General features: G+C 34.4%; 1 protein-coding gene across 1 annotated transcript in view; it reads right to left on the reverse strand.

Moving 5' to 3' along the window:
- Positions 1-3776: 3776 nt before the first annotated feature.
- The window catches only part of Srfbp1 (serum response factor binding protein 1), a 61120-nt gene continuing 46780 nt past the window's right edge, over positions 3777-18116 (reverse strand). The window contains 5 exon segments of the mRNA XM_047555987.1: positions 3777-4476; positions 4953-4990; positions 13006-13565; positions 13567-13718; positions 14416-14497. Of these exon segments, the coding sequence (XP_047411943.1) occupies positions 4292-4476; positions 4953-4990; positions 13006-13565; positions 13567-13718; positions 14416-14497 (1017 nt within the window). The 3' untranslated portion in view covers positions 3777-4291.

The raw sequence follows: 18116 nt of genomic DNA on the forward strand, positions 1-18116 counted from the left end.
CACTGTCACCCAGGAGACAGGTGAAGATGCATGGTGCCTTGAGGAAGAGTAAATGAAAAACTAACACAAACAAACTTGGTCTCCCAGGAAGAGGCAGAAACCAGCCTGTGCCAAGAGTATTAGGTAGGTCTCCTATATCTGGGAGAGGAGTAAGAAACTCCTGAGATTCACAGGAGGTTCAGCTGCCACAAGGAAAAGGGGCAGAATCACTGAGAAAGCTATGATCCCAAGATCTAGTCACAATTCTATATGTTTCAAAACCACTGAAAATGTTTTAAGCATCAAGAGCTCAAAAAATTCTTTCCATGAGTTCTTTTTTGAGAAATCTGCTAGAAAATGAACTTCATCCAAACAAAACACCAGGGAAACTTTTCAGAAATTTAGTATTCAACACTCTTAATCGCAAATCTAAGATTAAAACTAAGGTGGTGCCACCGTAGAAGAATAATACATGATAATGTTATGTCATGTTCAATAATTCTAAATGAAAATAATGCAACTAAAATTTGGAGAAGGGAGGTGTTAAAAGGAAAGCAGAGTAAATACATTAACTAATATTTAGGCAACTAATAAAAAAAGAATGTCATTAAATGTGGATAATTCAGATTCTGAATTTAAAAAACAGGGGAATAAGGTCATTAAAAAAGGTATAAGTACAAAAATAACCAGGAGAACAGAAATATGAACCTACCAAATATCAAATTAAAGATGAATTTTCAAAAAGGGAGCACAACACTTAGCCAGGAAGGTGACAACTCCCCTTAGCCTTCACATGCTGCTTGTGAAGCATCTTAAAGTCAGTCAGCTGTAAGTTCAGCATCTTCTCAGCTCTTTGCTGAGTCTGTGTACAGTCCTATGAATCTGCAGTTATAACTGATTCCAAGGAATATGTCAGAAATTGTTAAAGTCCCAATGGGTATTAAGTTAATTTCCCCAGATATCCTTTATGCTTTTTGATTAACTTAGGTTTTAACTCAATTATCCACTGAGATGATGTTACACAATTGCCTCTAACTGTTTCTGAAAAGCTATCTTAAGGAGAAGAGTTATCACTCTGAGAAAGCTCTGACTACATCAAACAGACAGCCTTGTAAGAGGTGGTCGTCCAGGACACAACTAAGCAGATCAAAATAAGGATAATTCTTAGAGAATGTCTTTGGAGAAACTCCAGCTTTGTTTCTTCCCCTCTGTTGTTTGCTGTTTTTTACTGATTTCGGGCTTTTGGTTTTCAAGGCCATAATGGAAGAAAGTAGGGAATAGGAATGTGACAGGTAAGATAGGAGAACAATCATTGTTTTTATAGAGACTCAGACATTTTTCTTTAATAAATACTCCTTGGATTGATGTAAGTCTTGGATTAACTTCTGAGTTCTGATCTAATAGTTTGGACAATTTTCTTAGTGCTTTTAAGGAGAGAAGAATTTTTAGATGGTCTTATTCTGCTATTCTGGATGTTAATACTCCAGGTAACTGTCAGAGTTTTAAGATCAAGTTGGATGTGGCAGTACACACCTGTAATACCAGCTACTTGGGAGGTTGAAGGAGGAAGATTGCAAATTTGAAGCAAGTCTGGGTAATTTAGTGAGATCTTGTCTTGAAGTAAATAAAATGGCTGGGGATGTAGCTCAGTGGTATAATGACTGCCTAGTATGTGCGATGCCCTGGGTTCAATTTCCCAAGACCACAAAACAAAACAAAATATAACATCAATATACCTTCAGATTAAAGAAAGAAAAAAGAACTCTAAAAAAATACTGAACTTTGGCTAGTTGGCTTCTCTTTTATAGAGGAATCTGTTAGCAATTCTGAGATGGACTTTTGTGTATTCTAGGGTTGGACAAATATGTAAATATATTGTAGAAAATGAGAGCCAGCTTCCTCACTGTTAAGAGAAAGAACTTACATGTCAAAAGGACACAGGTGATAGTTGACAAAACTCCCATTAGCCAAATTAAGCAAAATTTGAGTATCAAATAATAAGGAAGGAATTCTATTTCTTATTAACTTTGGAATAAGAGATTGAATTTGCCCTTCTATGTTAAACTAGTAAACTACAAAATATATACAATAATGTTTAGACAATGAACAATAAGCAGCACAAGATAGCAAGTTCTGAGAGAAGGAAAACAAATGAATTCAGTGCCACAAGTATACCAGCTTACTGTTTGAAGAGTTTCCAAACTGCAGAGAAAAAGGAAAGAACCCCCAAAGAGCTTGGTGGCCTCACTAACTGAAAAGGAGAGTTCAGAGTTCAGGTAGTACAATGTAATTAAAATTTATGAAGGCAAAGTATATTGTAGAGGAAGAAGCTGTAAAAAGAGAATGTGCTCCTGATATATCTAGAAGGGTTCCCTCAAGTCTGTGGTAGAAAACTGATTTGTGCAATGTATGTGAAGAATCCACCAAAGTCAAAGGAAAACAAAAACAAACAAACAAACAAACAAAAAACATTAGAAATGAGCAAGAACAATCTCAAGAGCTTACAAAAGGCTAGGAATAGTTTTGTGTATACTAGGCACAACAGAAAGATTTCTTTTTTTTTTTTTGGGTGCTGGGGATCGAACCCAGGGCCTTGTGCTTACAAGGCAAGCACTCTACCGACTGAGCTATCTCCCCAGCCCTGAAAGATTTCTTAATAGACAAATTACCAGGTAGAATTATTAGAAAGGTAATGACCCAAAATAAGTGGGGCCAAATGTATCCCAGATCAGGGCTTCTCAACCTTAGCACTGCTAACATTTTGAGCTGGAAAATTCTATCTTCTATGTACTGTAGAAAGTGTAGCAGCATACCTGGCCTATATCTATTAGATGTAGCACCTTCCCTTGCATCCCCATTCTATGACAACACAATTTCCAGATGTTGCCAAATGTCCCCTAATGGCTGTTCTAGACCTATTCTTAAAGGACAAATATGATTTGAAGTAACTTCACCACATTCCAGAAGAAAGTTCAATAGTATTTTCCACATAACAAAACCTAGCAGCCAACAAATGTAAAACTTTTCCCTCCAACTTTAGTTGGACCCTAATTCTTAGCTCCTTCCAGTGGGGTAAGAAGTTTGGGGCAGATCTGGCAGACCTGATAGTCTGGAGAATAAACTCTCAAACTCACAGTTTGGAAAAGCTGAAGTAGGTAGTAGGCACAGAGACGTTTTTCTTTCACTTTTTTTTTTTTGTCATTCTAAAATTAAAATAAAAATTCAAAAGAAGTGAAATAATTTTTGCACTCAATAAAGTAAAACAAATTTTTTCTTACATGATGTCTTAAATTCCATTGTTCTAGTTACCTAAATTCTTAAGCTCTTAAAATTGGAAGAAATTACTCTTGAGACAACTAATTCCGGCTAACCAGATGACTTTTCCTGTCATTAACAGCATTAACATGCAGGAAACATGGAATTTAGTTAGCACTGTTTAGTTAACAAATAACCTTTCATTTCTTCCAAAATAGCAAAAAGTGAAGCAACTGAAGCAATTTTTAAAATGCTGTTTTCCCTTGAAATAACAGTACTGTAATGTATAAAGAAGTCATTCCTTGGTGAGTCTTCTTTGCTCAGTCATAAGAAATGCTCTTCCTTCTAGAATTTGTTCCTATAAATTACAGTCCATGGTTCTTCAAATAGTATACATTCTTGATTTAAGAAATATTTATATGAAGTAAAATATAAAAATAAGTTTTGATTTTGTTGCTACATTTAAACAATTTGCCCAAGTAACTAAAATATAAAAATCCCAAATCATTCTGAAAAAACTATTTTAGAACAGTAAAGCAGTACATGACCACAATTAGAACTGTAATAAAATTAATATTTATTTATATAATTTATCTCTGTACACCCATAATAAAGTAACTACTTTTGTTTTGTTCCAAAGACTAACTTCTAACAAAGGTATTATATTTTAAATAACTAAGAGTTCCCCAAATTTTTCTATTATTATTTTAAATATACCTTGGCATTTATTTTCATGACAAAAGTTAAACCAGTGAAATATACTTCATGCTACAAGCAAATGAGAAATCCTAAGATTACTGTAATTCCCAAATTCTTTTATGGAAGAAATAATTAAGGAATACTATTATAAATGAATTTGAGTATATACTTGATTTCTGAAAGACATATGTAAACAAACCTTGAACTTTCACTTAGCATTCTATAAACCCTCCAATAAGACTGACTCAGATATAAGGTAAAATAAGTCTAATTAAAAAAAAACCCCCCCCACTAAGGGGGGGGGACAGGAAAATAACTTTTAGATGAAAAATCCACAAATAGCAAAAAGAAGCAGTAATCAATCATCAAATGTAATTTTTTTCCCCTGAAACACAGCAATTTTAGATTGCTGTTCTTTACGCCTCCGGCTTGCTTCCCAAGAAGGATGAAGAGGCAGGTGTAACTGCTGCTTTGTATTTTCAGGTCCTTTTTGTACATTCTTTTTAAATTGATTCTCAATCTGAGGTTTGTTTTCCAGAAAATCTGGGAAAAGAAAGCAAAAATAATAAAACCAAATTATATTTAAATAGCATACAGAAGAAACAGATTTTACCTTTGTCAAACCAATTATTAAAGGAGCAATTTTGTTCTTAAAGATAATATTTAAAAATTAAAAACTGTAGTCTAATTTGAATTGAAAATTTTCATATGAACAATTAATTTTAGAACATATGCTTTCTAACCCTTGTAGACTGATCTTTATTGAGTGCCTCCTCATATATGCTGTGCTGTCTTATTTAAGTAGAAACACAGTCTTGCTAACATGGAAGGCCAAAACAACAACAACAAAAACCCAATAAAATAACAAATTATATTGATAATTATAATATGTTCAGTTTTAATTTCTGTGGGGGCCATAAATTCATTGAAGCCAGTAAGCATTTATAATTTTTCATTCTTCAACTTTGGCACAGCACTGCTCATTTACATTTGGAGGTAAAGCAGACATTGATACATACCTGGGGTTTTGCTCTTTGGAGCTTGTTCTCTATAATCCCTAAAAAAAGAAATGAATCATCATGACTCTTTAAAAGATTTATTTAAAGGATTTATTTAAATCCTCTCATCTTAAAACAACATAATAACATGGATGATAAAACTCCTGCATGGGACTATCATACTCCCTCATCCTACCAACAATCAATAAAACAACCCAGGTTTTAGCTACATCAAAGGTTTGTAAGAGTCCAAAATTAACACAGATACATAAGGGACTTTTCTGCTCCTTATCCTTATAGGTCCTTCAGTTCGTAACTGAAAAATATTCTAGTCTGCTTATCTTGCCTCTGCTTTTGGGGCTATCTAAAGACTTTCGAAAGTCTTATTACAGGGAGAAATAAAACACATATAATAAAAATTAAGATTTACATTTTGTGGGAAGAGATGGTGATATGTTAGTTTCAAACAAGAAATAAATGTACATTTTTGAGGCAGGACTGAGGTGTAAGTAAATATTTTAATTATTTTCAAGGGTCCAAAGATGGTAGTGTGTCTTTTCAATGTTCTTACTTCTTTGTAAAATTTTTACATCACATTTTCCTAATCTATTAAAGAATAATCTCTAACCCACAAATATACAAAAATAGTTTACTGAAGATAATAGCTGTTACTGAAGCTAACCTATCTTTACTCTAAAATGTGAAGATATACTCTATTAGGTTATAAATGAACTTACTGATTTTTAACAGAAAGCTGTGAAAAGCGTGGAATACAGCAGGGATGAAGATGACAACATCACCAAACAAAAAGCAGCCCGGAGCAACTGGTAGGGCAAGCAGCTTTATGTACTCCAAGAGCATTACATAGTACAAAGATTGATATTTACAACAATGGTTCCAGGCCTTCAAGAAAAACCACCAAGATGGGTCATGTGGCACATGCCTCTAATCCTGGTGACTGGGGAGGCTGAAATAGGAGAATTGTAAGTTTGAGTATAGCCTCAGCAACTTAATGAGGCCCTTAGCAACTGAGACCCTGCCTCTAAATAAAAAATAAAAGGGCTAGAGATATGGCTCAGTGGCAAAGTTTCCAGGTTAAATCCCCAATACCAAAAACCAAACAAAACAGCAAAAAACAAACAATCCCCCCCAAAAAAAACCTCTCACCATATTCCTTTCAGAAAGTTCTGCTTAAATAGAGAGAAATGTACAACATTTTCAAATGTTTTCATGAAAGACTAACTCCAAGTTTCAAAATTTTGATAAATGAAGGAAGTTAGGTAGGAATATTATTTGGCTATAACATCTCATTTAAGTTTCATGATGAAGCTGGACAAATGTGGCATTTCCATGAGTGTATCTGTCTGTTACCCCACTACAAAATTTGAGAGGATCAAGTCTGAAAATAGGATGGAATGAACAAACTAAAATTATGCATAGGAGATAGTCTCTTCCCTCATTGTTATTTCATATTAATATTACTTTTTAAAGGAAGAATTAAGAGTCCAGAAGATGGTGAAATAAAGGAAAGATGTGTACCAAGCTGTGCTATGATAGCAGGTGTACAGTTTCTTAGAAGGTGGGTGGAAGTGGGATTTCACTAAAATTTAATATTGGACACCCAAAGCCACTTAGGGACTCAGAAATTCGGGTGCAATAAACAAAGAAAGATGACCCAACAGCCTCCAGGGTGATATCACAAGACAAGTGGGAGGGAGATCATTAGTCTTGGTACCCAGAAACTTGAGATAAAAAATGCCGCCTACTTTTAGCTGATCTAGAGGTAGCACTGTACACTGGTCCTTGAAAAAGGCACTCTGTATTTCAACTGGTCGTGGGGAGCTGAGGCAGAAGCCATCTTGGGTGAGAGTGTGGCTGCGGTGACAACTGGACCAGGGAGATCAGGGCAAAAAAAAAAAAACAAAAAACAAAGACCCACAATATCCTGGCAGGTGCCTAGGGAGGGGCCTAGGCTGGGTCTAATGGAACACGAGAGAAACAGGCTCAGAGTAGACCATACCTAGAAGGACTCTATACAGAAGGGCAAAGGGGAACAAGCCCTTTGTGTCTGGTGGCTCTTGTGGCCAGATGAAGCAGGCTGGTTGAGCAAGCAGCTCAGGGAATAAGTCCAGGAACACTAGGTTTCTGGGCAGCAGTGAGTGAAGCACTGGTCCCGTGCCCCATGAGTGGATTCTTGGGAGACTACTAAGAACCAGACCCACAGAAGAGATTAGCTACTCTTTAGCCCTAGGAGTGGGATGATCTAGTCTTTCTAAAGCAGGCACCACCCAACAGAAACCCTGAGGCCTGATGAGACCTCAGCGCCACCTGCTGGAACTCACTTCAGACAATGCAGAAGCAGTACCCTGGGAGTGCACTGAACTGGTCCAAATGGACAAAACTCCAAGTTTTAATACTTCCTAATCCATCCTAACTAAAACTGGTAAGAAGGGAAACTGAGTCTTGTATCAAACAGCTTCAATCTTAGGCCACTAGCAGCCCAGAGAGCAACACAAAAACAGGAAGGATCTAAAACCCCTACTCCTTGCTCTATCAATTCGTAACTCAAGAAGAATTAGAAAGACTATTGGATATAGGCTGTGACCACCCAAGTTCTGGTCTACTATTTGACCATCTAGGTTAAGAAAGTTCCTTCATTCTTTACTAAGATTTTATATTTAAAAAATAAATAAAAAATTTTAAAATTTATTTTACTATTTTAAAATTCTTTCTGTGTGTAAGTATGTGTGTGTGGAATTCTGGCTGCAAGGATCAGTTAAGGAACATATAAGCCTACACTTGTTTCTTTTTCTCTCATTTTTAATGTAACTATTGTTTCCTAGCATTATATTTTGAGGGTTTGGGTTTACTGGATTGTATATTTTGGTTTGATTTTGTATTATTTCTATTTGTTTATTTCTCTTGTTTCTCTTTCTTCTCCTGCTAACAGCCAAATTCTATTGCTCTCTCTCTCTCTCTTTCCCAATACCTTGCTACTTCCGTTTTCCCCCTCCTTCAGTATAAACATTACTTCCCACATTTCTTCTAAATGTAGTCTTTTCTAACTTCCTGATGCATTTCCTTTTCCCCTCAATAAACATGATTTTACCATCTTTCAGAACTAATTGGTATATATAATTCCTGCCCCCACCATTAATGCTCATATAATCATTACTGCTGTGGATAATATAGTCTATACCCCTGCTATTTGCTGTAAAGTCAGTTTTAGTTCATGGTTGTTCTTACTGTTGACAAATGCTGAACCACCATTACTCCTTACTGATGGCAAATTTAACACTGTATTGTTTGTTATTTGCAATGGTAGTTACTATTGTTTATTTTGCATCACACTGAGGTGCTGGGAACCTATTGGAACATTTAAAGTTCACAAGTTAGAGACTCTGCAGCTGAACTAAACACTCCCTCACATTACTTCAACTCAAGGGAGAAGACAAAAAGCCCCAAACCAACAACAAAAACCCAAGGAGTGATGGCAGCTGCAAATAAATTGTGGGTGTGTCTGCCCATAGAACAACTCCGGGTGTAATCTCCCCAATCTGAGACTGCTTCCTTGCCTTGGCAACATCCTCCCAAAGAGAATTCTGTGATACTTTGGAACTTATTGGTTCAGACAGCCCTAGGTTCAAATGCCAACTCCCTGGAGTTGTAAAGAGATACCAGTGTGCTCAACTAGCCTCGAGGCACCAGATGCCAAGGAGGAAGAATTACTACAGAAGTTACAAGTTTTGAATCAGACCAACTTCCCCACAGCCTCTCACTTCTTACCTTGAAGAACCCTTTCTTACAATAAATTCCTTTGACATGTTTTACTATAAATAAAGCATTTGCGGGCTTTCTCCCTTTGTTAGGATCAGACCCATCAAGTCTTTCCAACAGTCAAGCCCTCACTTGAAAGATATTTCTTGTGTCTTTTGTTTTTATTTCTTGATACTACTTTTCAGCCTTTTATTTCCAGCCGGCCCACACCTCCTACAGTTACTTATTCCCTCCCGGCACAAGACAAGGTGAGAAAGGAACAACCAGAGAAGAATCTCAGGTCCCACCACTTGGCATCTATGCATACATTAAAAACACAGAGAAGTCCCAGAACAAATAAGATAATTACACAGAAGGACATGTGCAAAGGAAGAGGAAAGGAAGTCACCTCAAGCAATGCACCAGTTCAAGACCTCCAAAAACATGGGAAAACAGGGAAACAAATCTCCCCACAAAATCCATAATCCCCCAACAAAGGATCCCACTGATAGGTGGATAAAAGCCTAGAGGAAGATTATAAACAGCTGCTTATTAAAATGTTCAATGAATAAAAGAAGATCTAAGAAAGGAATTAAGAGAAAAGTTACAAGAGATGAAAGACTATTTTAATAAAGAAACAGAAATAGTGAAAAGAAACCAAGCAGAACTTCTAGAAATGAAAGACACGATCCATCGAATAAAGCACTCAATTGAAGGCATCACCAACAGATTAGAAAACTGAACCTCAGTCCTTGAAGACAGAACTTCAAGCATTTAAGAAGACAGAGTGTGAGGTCTTGAGTACACAGGAGGCAATAAAAGGAAGAAAGTTAAAGAACGTGACCAGAAAACACAAGAACTTTGGGATAAAGATCAAACCTGAGAATCACTGGGATAGACGAGAACACAAACTAAAGGCATAAAGAACATTTGCAATGAGATAGTTACAGAAACTCTTCCCTTATCACAAATGAGATAAACGTCCACATGTAGGAGGATTACAGTACCCTAAGTAGACCTAGTCAAATGAATCATGATCAAAATGCCTAATACAGAAAATAAGAATATTAGGAGCCACAGGAGAGAAACACCAGGCCACAGTTAAAGGCAAATCAATAAGGTTCACTTCCGATTTCATTGCTCAGATGTTAAAATCAAGGAGGGCCTGGAATGAGATATTCCAAATCCTAAAAGGAAACAACCACCAGCAAAGTTACTATACCAAACAAACATCAGTTTCAAAATAGAGGGGGAAATAAAAACTTTCCATGACAAGAATAAAAGACTTCATGAGCACCAATCCAGTACTACAAAGAATACTCAAAGACAAGCTGCACAAAGAGGAACTAAAAACAATTCCCAAAGCTTGCTCCCAAACAAAGGAAGTTCAATAAACAAATAATTCAGTAAATGAGAATTGACAGGATAAAATATATCAAAAAACCAAAAAGGGAGGAAACCACAAACACAAATCCGTAACTAATGCTGAATGTTAATGATCTCAACTCCCCAAATAAAAGACATAGGTTAGCAAAATGGATCAAAAAACAAGGTCCAAAAATATGCTGCTTATAAGAGACTGATCTTATAGGCAAAGACATCCACAGACTGAAGGTAATAGGATGGCAAAATATATTCAATGCATATGGACCAAGAAAACAAGCAGAAATAGCTAGTCTCAAAGGTGACAAAGCAGATTTCATGCAAATATTAATTAGAAGAGACAAAGAAGGCTACTATATCCTAGTAAAGGGAATAATCTAACAAGATAATAGTAAACATTTATGTCCCATATATCAACATACCCAATTACGTGACATTAAATCCACAAAGACCCCAATACAATAATACTAGGTGATTTCAACATACCCATCACCAATAGATGGGTTATTAAAACATAAAACCAAGATATCTCCAACCTAAACAACACTATAAATCAAATGGACCTAATGGACACCTACAGAATAAACAGCTGAATTCACCTTTTCAGCTGTATATAAAACTTTTTCCAAAATAGGTCATATCCTAGACCACACAGCAAATCTTAGGAAAAACAAAAACAAAAACATAATCCTATGTATCCTATCAGATCATAATGGAATGAAGCTAGAGATTAACAGCAAGAAAAAATAATGGAAACCACATAGGCACATGGTGATTGAACAATACTCATTTAAATGAACAGATCAAAGAAGAAACAAGAAATCAAGAAATTCTCAGAAATGAATGAGAACACAGATTCAACACACAAAAATCTCTGGGATGGAATGAAAGCAGTTCTAGGAGGAAAACTGGTAGCACTGAGTGCTTACATTAAAAAATTAGATACCAAATAAATAAGCTTATGTTCCATTTCAAAGCCTTAGAAAAGGAAGCACAAAGTAATCCCCAAACCAGGAGACGACAGGAAATAATTAAAACCACAGCCAAAATCAATAAAATAAAGAATGAGTTGATTCTTTGAAAAGATAAATAAGATTGAGAAACTTTAGTCAAACTAACCAAAAGAAAAGAGTGAGAAGAAGCAAATCAATAAGATCAGAGATAAAAAAGGAGAGATCACCTCATGATCAAATGACTTTCATTCCAGGGATGCAAGGTTGGTTCAATATATGCAAATTAATAAACGCAATTCATCACTTAAACATATTTAAGGACAAAAATCACATGATCATTTCAAAGATGCAGAAAAAGGCCTTTGTATGGTCAAAAAGGCCATATTACCCAAAGTAATATACAGATTCAATGTAATCCCCATCAAAACACCAATGACATCTTCATAGGATTAGAAAAAGCAATTTTTAATTTCATTTGGAAGAATAAGAGATCCAGAGTAGCCAAAGCAATAATAAGCAAGAAAAGCAAAGCAGGAAGTATCACCAGTACCTGAGGTGAAATTATATAGTGTAGTAACAAAACGAGTACTGTGTTGGCATTAAAATAGACATGAAGAGCAATGGAACAGAATAGAAGACAGAGAGACAAATCCATATATCTATATCTGCTGTCTTTTAAAGAATGGTGCTGGGAAAAGAGGTTAGCGGTATTAGAGAAATGAAATTAGACACCCCCCAAAAAACCTGAACAAAACTCAAATTGAAATGGATGAAAAACTTAGGAATTAGACCAGAAACTTCAAAACTTCTAGTAGGGTCATCAACACTCCATCATATGGGTGCTGGCGTTAACTTCCTTAAGATCCCCAAAGTACAAGAAATAAAACCAAGAATTAATAAGTGGGATGCCAGCAATCTACAAAAATTCTGTACAGCAAAGGAAATGATTAAAATAGTGTGAAAAGAGAGCCTACGGAATGGGAGAAAATCCTGGCCAGCTACTCCTCCAATAGGGGATTAATTACCAGAATATAAAGAACTCAAAAACCAAATAACTCGACCAATAAATGGGCAAAAGAACTAAACAGAAACTTCTGAAAGGAAGAAAAACAAATGGCAAACAAATGTGAAAAAAATTTTCAACATCTACAGCAATGAGGGAAATACAAACCAAAACTAATAAAATTTCAAGTTATTCTAGTCAGAATGGCAATGATCTTAATAATAAGTGCTGGTAAAATTACAGGTAAAAAGGTACGCTTATACACTGTTGGTGCAGATTAGTACAACCACTCTGGAAAGCAGATGGAGATTCCTCAAAAAACTAGGACTAGAACCACCATAAGACCCAACTATCCCATTTCTTGGTATTTTCCTGAAAGATCTAAAGTCAGCGTACTACAGCAATACAGTCACCTCAATGTTTATAGATGCACAATTCACAATAGCTAAATTAAGGAATCAAACCAAATGCCCATCAACAGATGAATGGATTAAGAAATTGGGATATACGTATACACACACGCGCGCGCACACACACGCACACAATGGAGTTCTACTTAGCCTTCAAAAAGAATGAAATTATGGCATTTACTGATAAATGGATAGAAGGATAGAAATGGAGACTATCATGCCAAGTGAAATAAGCCAAACTCAGAAATTGAATATTGAATGTTTTTCTCATATAAAAGCTAGAGTAAAACAAAGAAAAGGGGGAGGGAAGGATAGGCTAATATAAAGAACCAATAAAATACAAATTGATAGATGAGTGAAAGGAAGTCAAGTAGAGTAGTAGAAGGAGAATGGGAGAGGGGAGGAAGGACAGGAGGGAAAAGTGGGGGATCATGAACCGATATCAATTTCCATGCGTGTATGAGTTTGTCAGGATGATGAACCCAACTACTAAGTATAACTATAAAGTTCTAATTTAAAAATAAAAACTAAGAACTAATAATCATTTCATAATAAAAATATAATCTTACCTTCTAGAGCTTTTAGACCCAGATAAAGAGTAGAAAAACACTGATTCTAACTTCCTGGCTTCTGTACTTTGCTTGTTTTTGTCATTTCTTACATTCAAATGTGTTTCATGTGTATCTTCCTTGGATAACACTTGGAGGGGTTTTTGTTCTTTAGCTGAAGAATGGAAACTACTTTCCTTCCTTCGAGTCCGCCTGGCTTTCCCAATGAAGAAGTCATCACCACTGTCACTATCCTCAGACACAGAAGACTGTTTGTAGAACCTTTCTTCTGTGCTGTCATCAAAATACTCCTTTTCCTCTTCATATAATTCTTCTTCACTATCACTGTTACCACCAACTGAGCTATCAGACCCTTTCATTTTTTTGGTTTGACTTAATGTTTTCATTTTTGTTTCAGCAGGTGTCTGCTCAGGTTCACAAAGAACTACAGAATCCTTTCCCAAAGGCTTTGACAGAGATTCTGTCATGTTCACTGTTTTGGGTCCATGTTCCACCTTGGCTATTTTCTCCTTTGAATTATTTGTTGGTTTCTTTGCCAGTATTTTGGCTTCTTTCACTTTTTTGCTCACTGGTGATAGTTTCTTCATGCTGTAATTTCCTTGCATCATCATTTGAACACAAAGTATCTTTATAATGATTTTCTTCTGAAGTATTCTTTGACGAGTCAACTTTGGTAGCATTTTGTCTCGCATCTTTAAAGGCTTGGACCGCAGCTGCAAGAAAAATAGTGTATGGCTTATTTCAGCATTGAAACATATAAAATATCACTGTTTCAGTACAAGAGTTCTTAAATTATTCGGAAACATTTAAGAGGACAACTTGAATTTATAATGAAATATTTAAAATGGGTTTGAATTAACAAAGAAATCTTTTAATTTCTTAAAAATCTAACTCATATGACAGGCTCAGAGGCATCCATTCTAAGTTGCCAAATAAAAGAAAATCACCCTTTCTTCATGTCTTGGAGTTCTGAAGAACACTAAAATGTCACTGAATACAAATAAAGGAAAATGGCAACTCTAATTTCTGTGGTCATAATGCATTAAATATTATCAATTGTGCTTTCAAAAGTAACATCATTTAACCTGTGACAAAAGCATTTAATTCTCTATTTTATAATGCATATAAATAAATAAGTGAAATGGCTAATCAAAAGTAATACAAGTTTTATCAGTATTCAGAACAGCAATATATTCAACTTGATCATGTATATGTTATATATAGATGCATTTTATATAATATACATATACATATTATGTTAATATATTAAAATTTAAGAAAAAACAGATTCAGTTTTTCTTCAAAATCACTTTTTATATTTGTAAGCACCTTCCCACATTTTTAAATATTTCAAGACACTGATGCTTATGTTATAAAATATTCTCGAAAGTTAACTCATTTAATTCATACCTTTTAGCATGTCTATCTTTTTCTTCAGAAGAGGGTGTACTGCTAATCTGGCAACTGCTCTTTCAGTTGCAGTAGAATCTGGCTGCAAATTGAAAAAAAAATACATATATGGGAATAGAATCACTGGCACCACTGAATGTGAATAAGATCAAATCTTTTAAAATTAGAAAACAATTTACTAATGTTCTCAAAAGGTAAGTTATCTATACTAAAGGTACACATATTGACAAATATTATTTCTTTGGAACAATTAAAATGATCATGTAATCAATCAATAAGTACTCTTTACTTATTATAATTAATATTTTTGAAACATCTGGATTACTTCAGATAAATATCTGAAAATTTAGATACTCCAGATAAATATCTGACAATTGAGTGAATTTTGGAAACAATGTTTTCATGTGTGATATAAAAAAAAAAAAAGTTTCTGCTTTCACAAAGCTTAGACATATCTAATTAAGAAGATCTAATTAAATGAAAGAAGCAAATAATATATTAGTGCTAACTCAGATAATATGGATGATTTAGAACTACTTTAATATTTAAAGTCTCATGGAATACAGACCCAGGAAAAGAGATCTAGGAATTACCTAATACTATATATTCATATTTGAAAGTCATTATCACTGCTGTCTTCTTAGGATCTAACACAGTACCTACCTTAAAGTCAACCTTTATAAAAATCTGATGATGAGTGAATGGAAAAAGATCATATATACATTATTATTTATAAATTTAGAAAATTTATACTGTTGATTAATTGCTTTAAATACCTTATGTGAACCAACAACTTCCTAATTTCTACCTCCGACTCCAACTTGAGCTCAAATTCATATATTTAACTAACTACTTTAGTTGACATATCAAGATAAAACTCTTTGATTTTCTTCTCCAACTTTCTTCTCCTATAGTCTTTGTCATCTTATTTAACGTTCCATTTCTATAGTTTCTCAGCCTAAAACTAAGGATTCTTCCACCATATTTCCTTTTTCCTCACATCTCACAACCCTCAGTAAATCCTGTGACTCTATCTGCAAAATATATCCAGAAGCAGTCACTTCCCAATATTTCTACTCTTACTGACAAAATCATCAATATCTCTCATCTGAACCAAGGCAATAAGCCCATGGTGGGTTGGTCTCCTTTGGATTTTGCTCTCTCATAGACAATGCTTAAGTCATTTCATTGCAAACTCCTCTCCACCTGCAGTGTTTTACTCACAAATATATAAATGGCTGATCATTTCACTGTATTCAGGTTCATGTTCAAATACCATCTCAACTAGCAAAACACTTTCCACCATTATTTACTTCATAGCACTTAACACTGGTGTGAATATTTCATACCTTATTTGCTTATTATGCTGGTGTGAATATTTCATACCTTATTTGGTGATTTAAACAGTGACTATAAGAGCAGGCACTCAATAAACACTTTAAAAAGCCAGTGATTAAATTTCATCATTGTATGAAAGTAGAGCTACTAGCTTCAAGTGTCTTCGTTCTAAAGTCATCCTTCATTGTTTTAGCCAAATATATTGGCTTTTCTCACCCAGTGATATAAATGTATGAATACCTAAATAAACGCAGTATGATGGCAGTTTAAAGTTATGCTCTGTTTGGAGGACTTATCTGAATAATGTTAAATCAAAGAATAACTCATGTAAATCCTACGCAAGGACAACTTGCTGTTTGATTGTCTCCTTGAAGGAGGCTGAATAGTCCCTTCAAACTTCATGTCCACCTGGAAACTCACAATGGAAAAAATATTTGCAAAGAAAATTAAAATAAGATTATAGTATAAGAAAAATGATAGCTGGTCTAAGTCTATGCAAGCAGAATCTTGGGTTGAAGAAAAAAGAAAAACCACTTTAATAGACCCATTATACTTCAAAATTAAAAATAAAAGCTTTGCCATGATAGACCTTTGTTGCCAAACTCAATCAACAGGTTAGAGAAGTAAATGTGCATCCAGAATGTTAGCACTATTTGAGATTTTTACATAATACAAATAACTTGGTAATCAAAGCAGAAGCAGCAAATTTAATCTCAGGATTAATCCCAGAAGATTTAAATGTAAAAACAAGGACAACAAAAACAATGAGTGCTGATAAATGTTATACATTTCCCAGAAAATTACCCTTCAGATTGCAAGGGAAAAGAGGACAGTCCAGGAGAAGCTGTTTATCCTTAACTGATTATTTCAGTGTATTTCCCCTTGTAGCTACTGAAAATTCACTTCAAAGGTAATCTGTAATATTTGAATATCAGTATTTAAAAAACAAGTTAGAAAGTAACTGTTCTCATTACATAAATTAGTCTCATATGTTTTAGATAAGAGATTCCAAGAATCCTAAAGAAATCTTAACTATTGTTCAAAAACTATTGCTACTCTCAAATTCCTGTTTTGACAAAGTGCTAATATCTTTGCTGAACTGGATATTCTTCTTTCCAGAGCTAACCATATCTTTTCATTGTGGTTATAAAAGTTTTAGAACTGAATGTCCAGAGTTAGTTCAGGGCATTATTTTATTAATCACATTATCATTAAATTTATTCAGCAAATGTATTTCTCTGCCCTAGAAGATGTCCCAGATGGTAACTGTGATTTAGTAATATGATTTCAGTAAATTCTATTTTTAAAAGTCTCCATAGTAATATTTGCAATTATACAATTATGTAAATGAATGAAGATTTTCTTATAATTTGTTATAAATGTTTCCCTCTATAACTGTGTTTTTAGGCTGTAACATTGTGCTGTATAGTTCCAACACTGCTACTCATGTTGTAGTTGTCAAAGTGGAACTGCAGAGTCAAATGCAGCAGTGGTGACTTTGGATAACCAAAAACTTTGGGTCTACAACATATGTATGTATAAGAAACTGAGCAATTATGTGGAAGTCTGTATACCACAACCTTATGTTGTACAGTTACATGCAATTTTTGTTGTCAAAGAAAAAGAAGATTTAATGATATCTGCAAAGCACTTATTATTCTATTAATTAATAGCATACTAATTAATAGAATACTTAATAGAATAATAAGTGCTTTGTTGAGGATATGAAACATTCTGATGGTGTATGTATCTTAGCTTATTAGGTAATAATTGAGGAAAATGTGGCTTATTCAGGAAAAGGAAAAGGTGTTAGCATATGACTTCTTGTAATAATTCTATATTTGAGAAGACACAAAATGTCTCTGGTCTATAAATGCATAAGCCACTTTACACTATGAGGTAGTACCCATGTCCTCAATAATAGCTAAAATTTCACTGTTGCATAATGTTGCTAAAGAACAATGGGTTGAAAGTAAATGGCTTCTGAAGTTCTTTTAAGTTGTCAACCTAGAAGGAAAAGGCCAAATTATTTTCAAGTATTAATTGTAATACTATTATAATGCTATAATAAATTAATGATAATTGAAGTTTTCATTGAATTGAAAATTATTTAGTCAGGGTATTCATAAACATCAGAATTCATTTTAGAGGATCTATCTCCTCTGTATATATATGGTCCTTCAAAATTCTGTATATTTAACTGCTTTATTTGTATTTTTTTATGGTCTGTTATTGATTTACAAATCTGAGTTACTTACAATTTGAGGAGTAGGAAAATATTCTAGTGGGAAAAACAGTCAAGTGGAAAAAGTTCTTGACTTAAACATTAGTTATGTTTTATAAATACTAATAATTTTCCATTC

The sequence above is a fragment of the Sciurus carolinensis genome, chromosome 6 (genome assembly GCF_902686445.1).
Source record: "Sciurus carolinensis chromosome 6, mSciCar1.2, whole genome shotgun sequence".
NCBI lineage: Eukaryota > Metazoa > Chordata > Mammalia > Rodentia > Sciuridae > Sciurus > Sciurus carolinensis.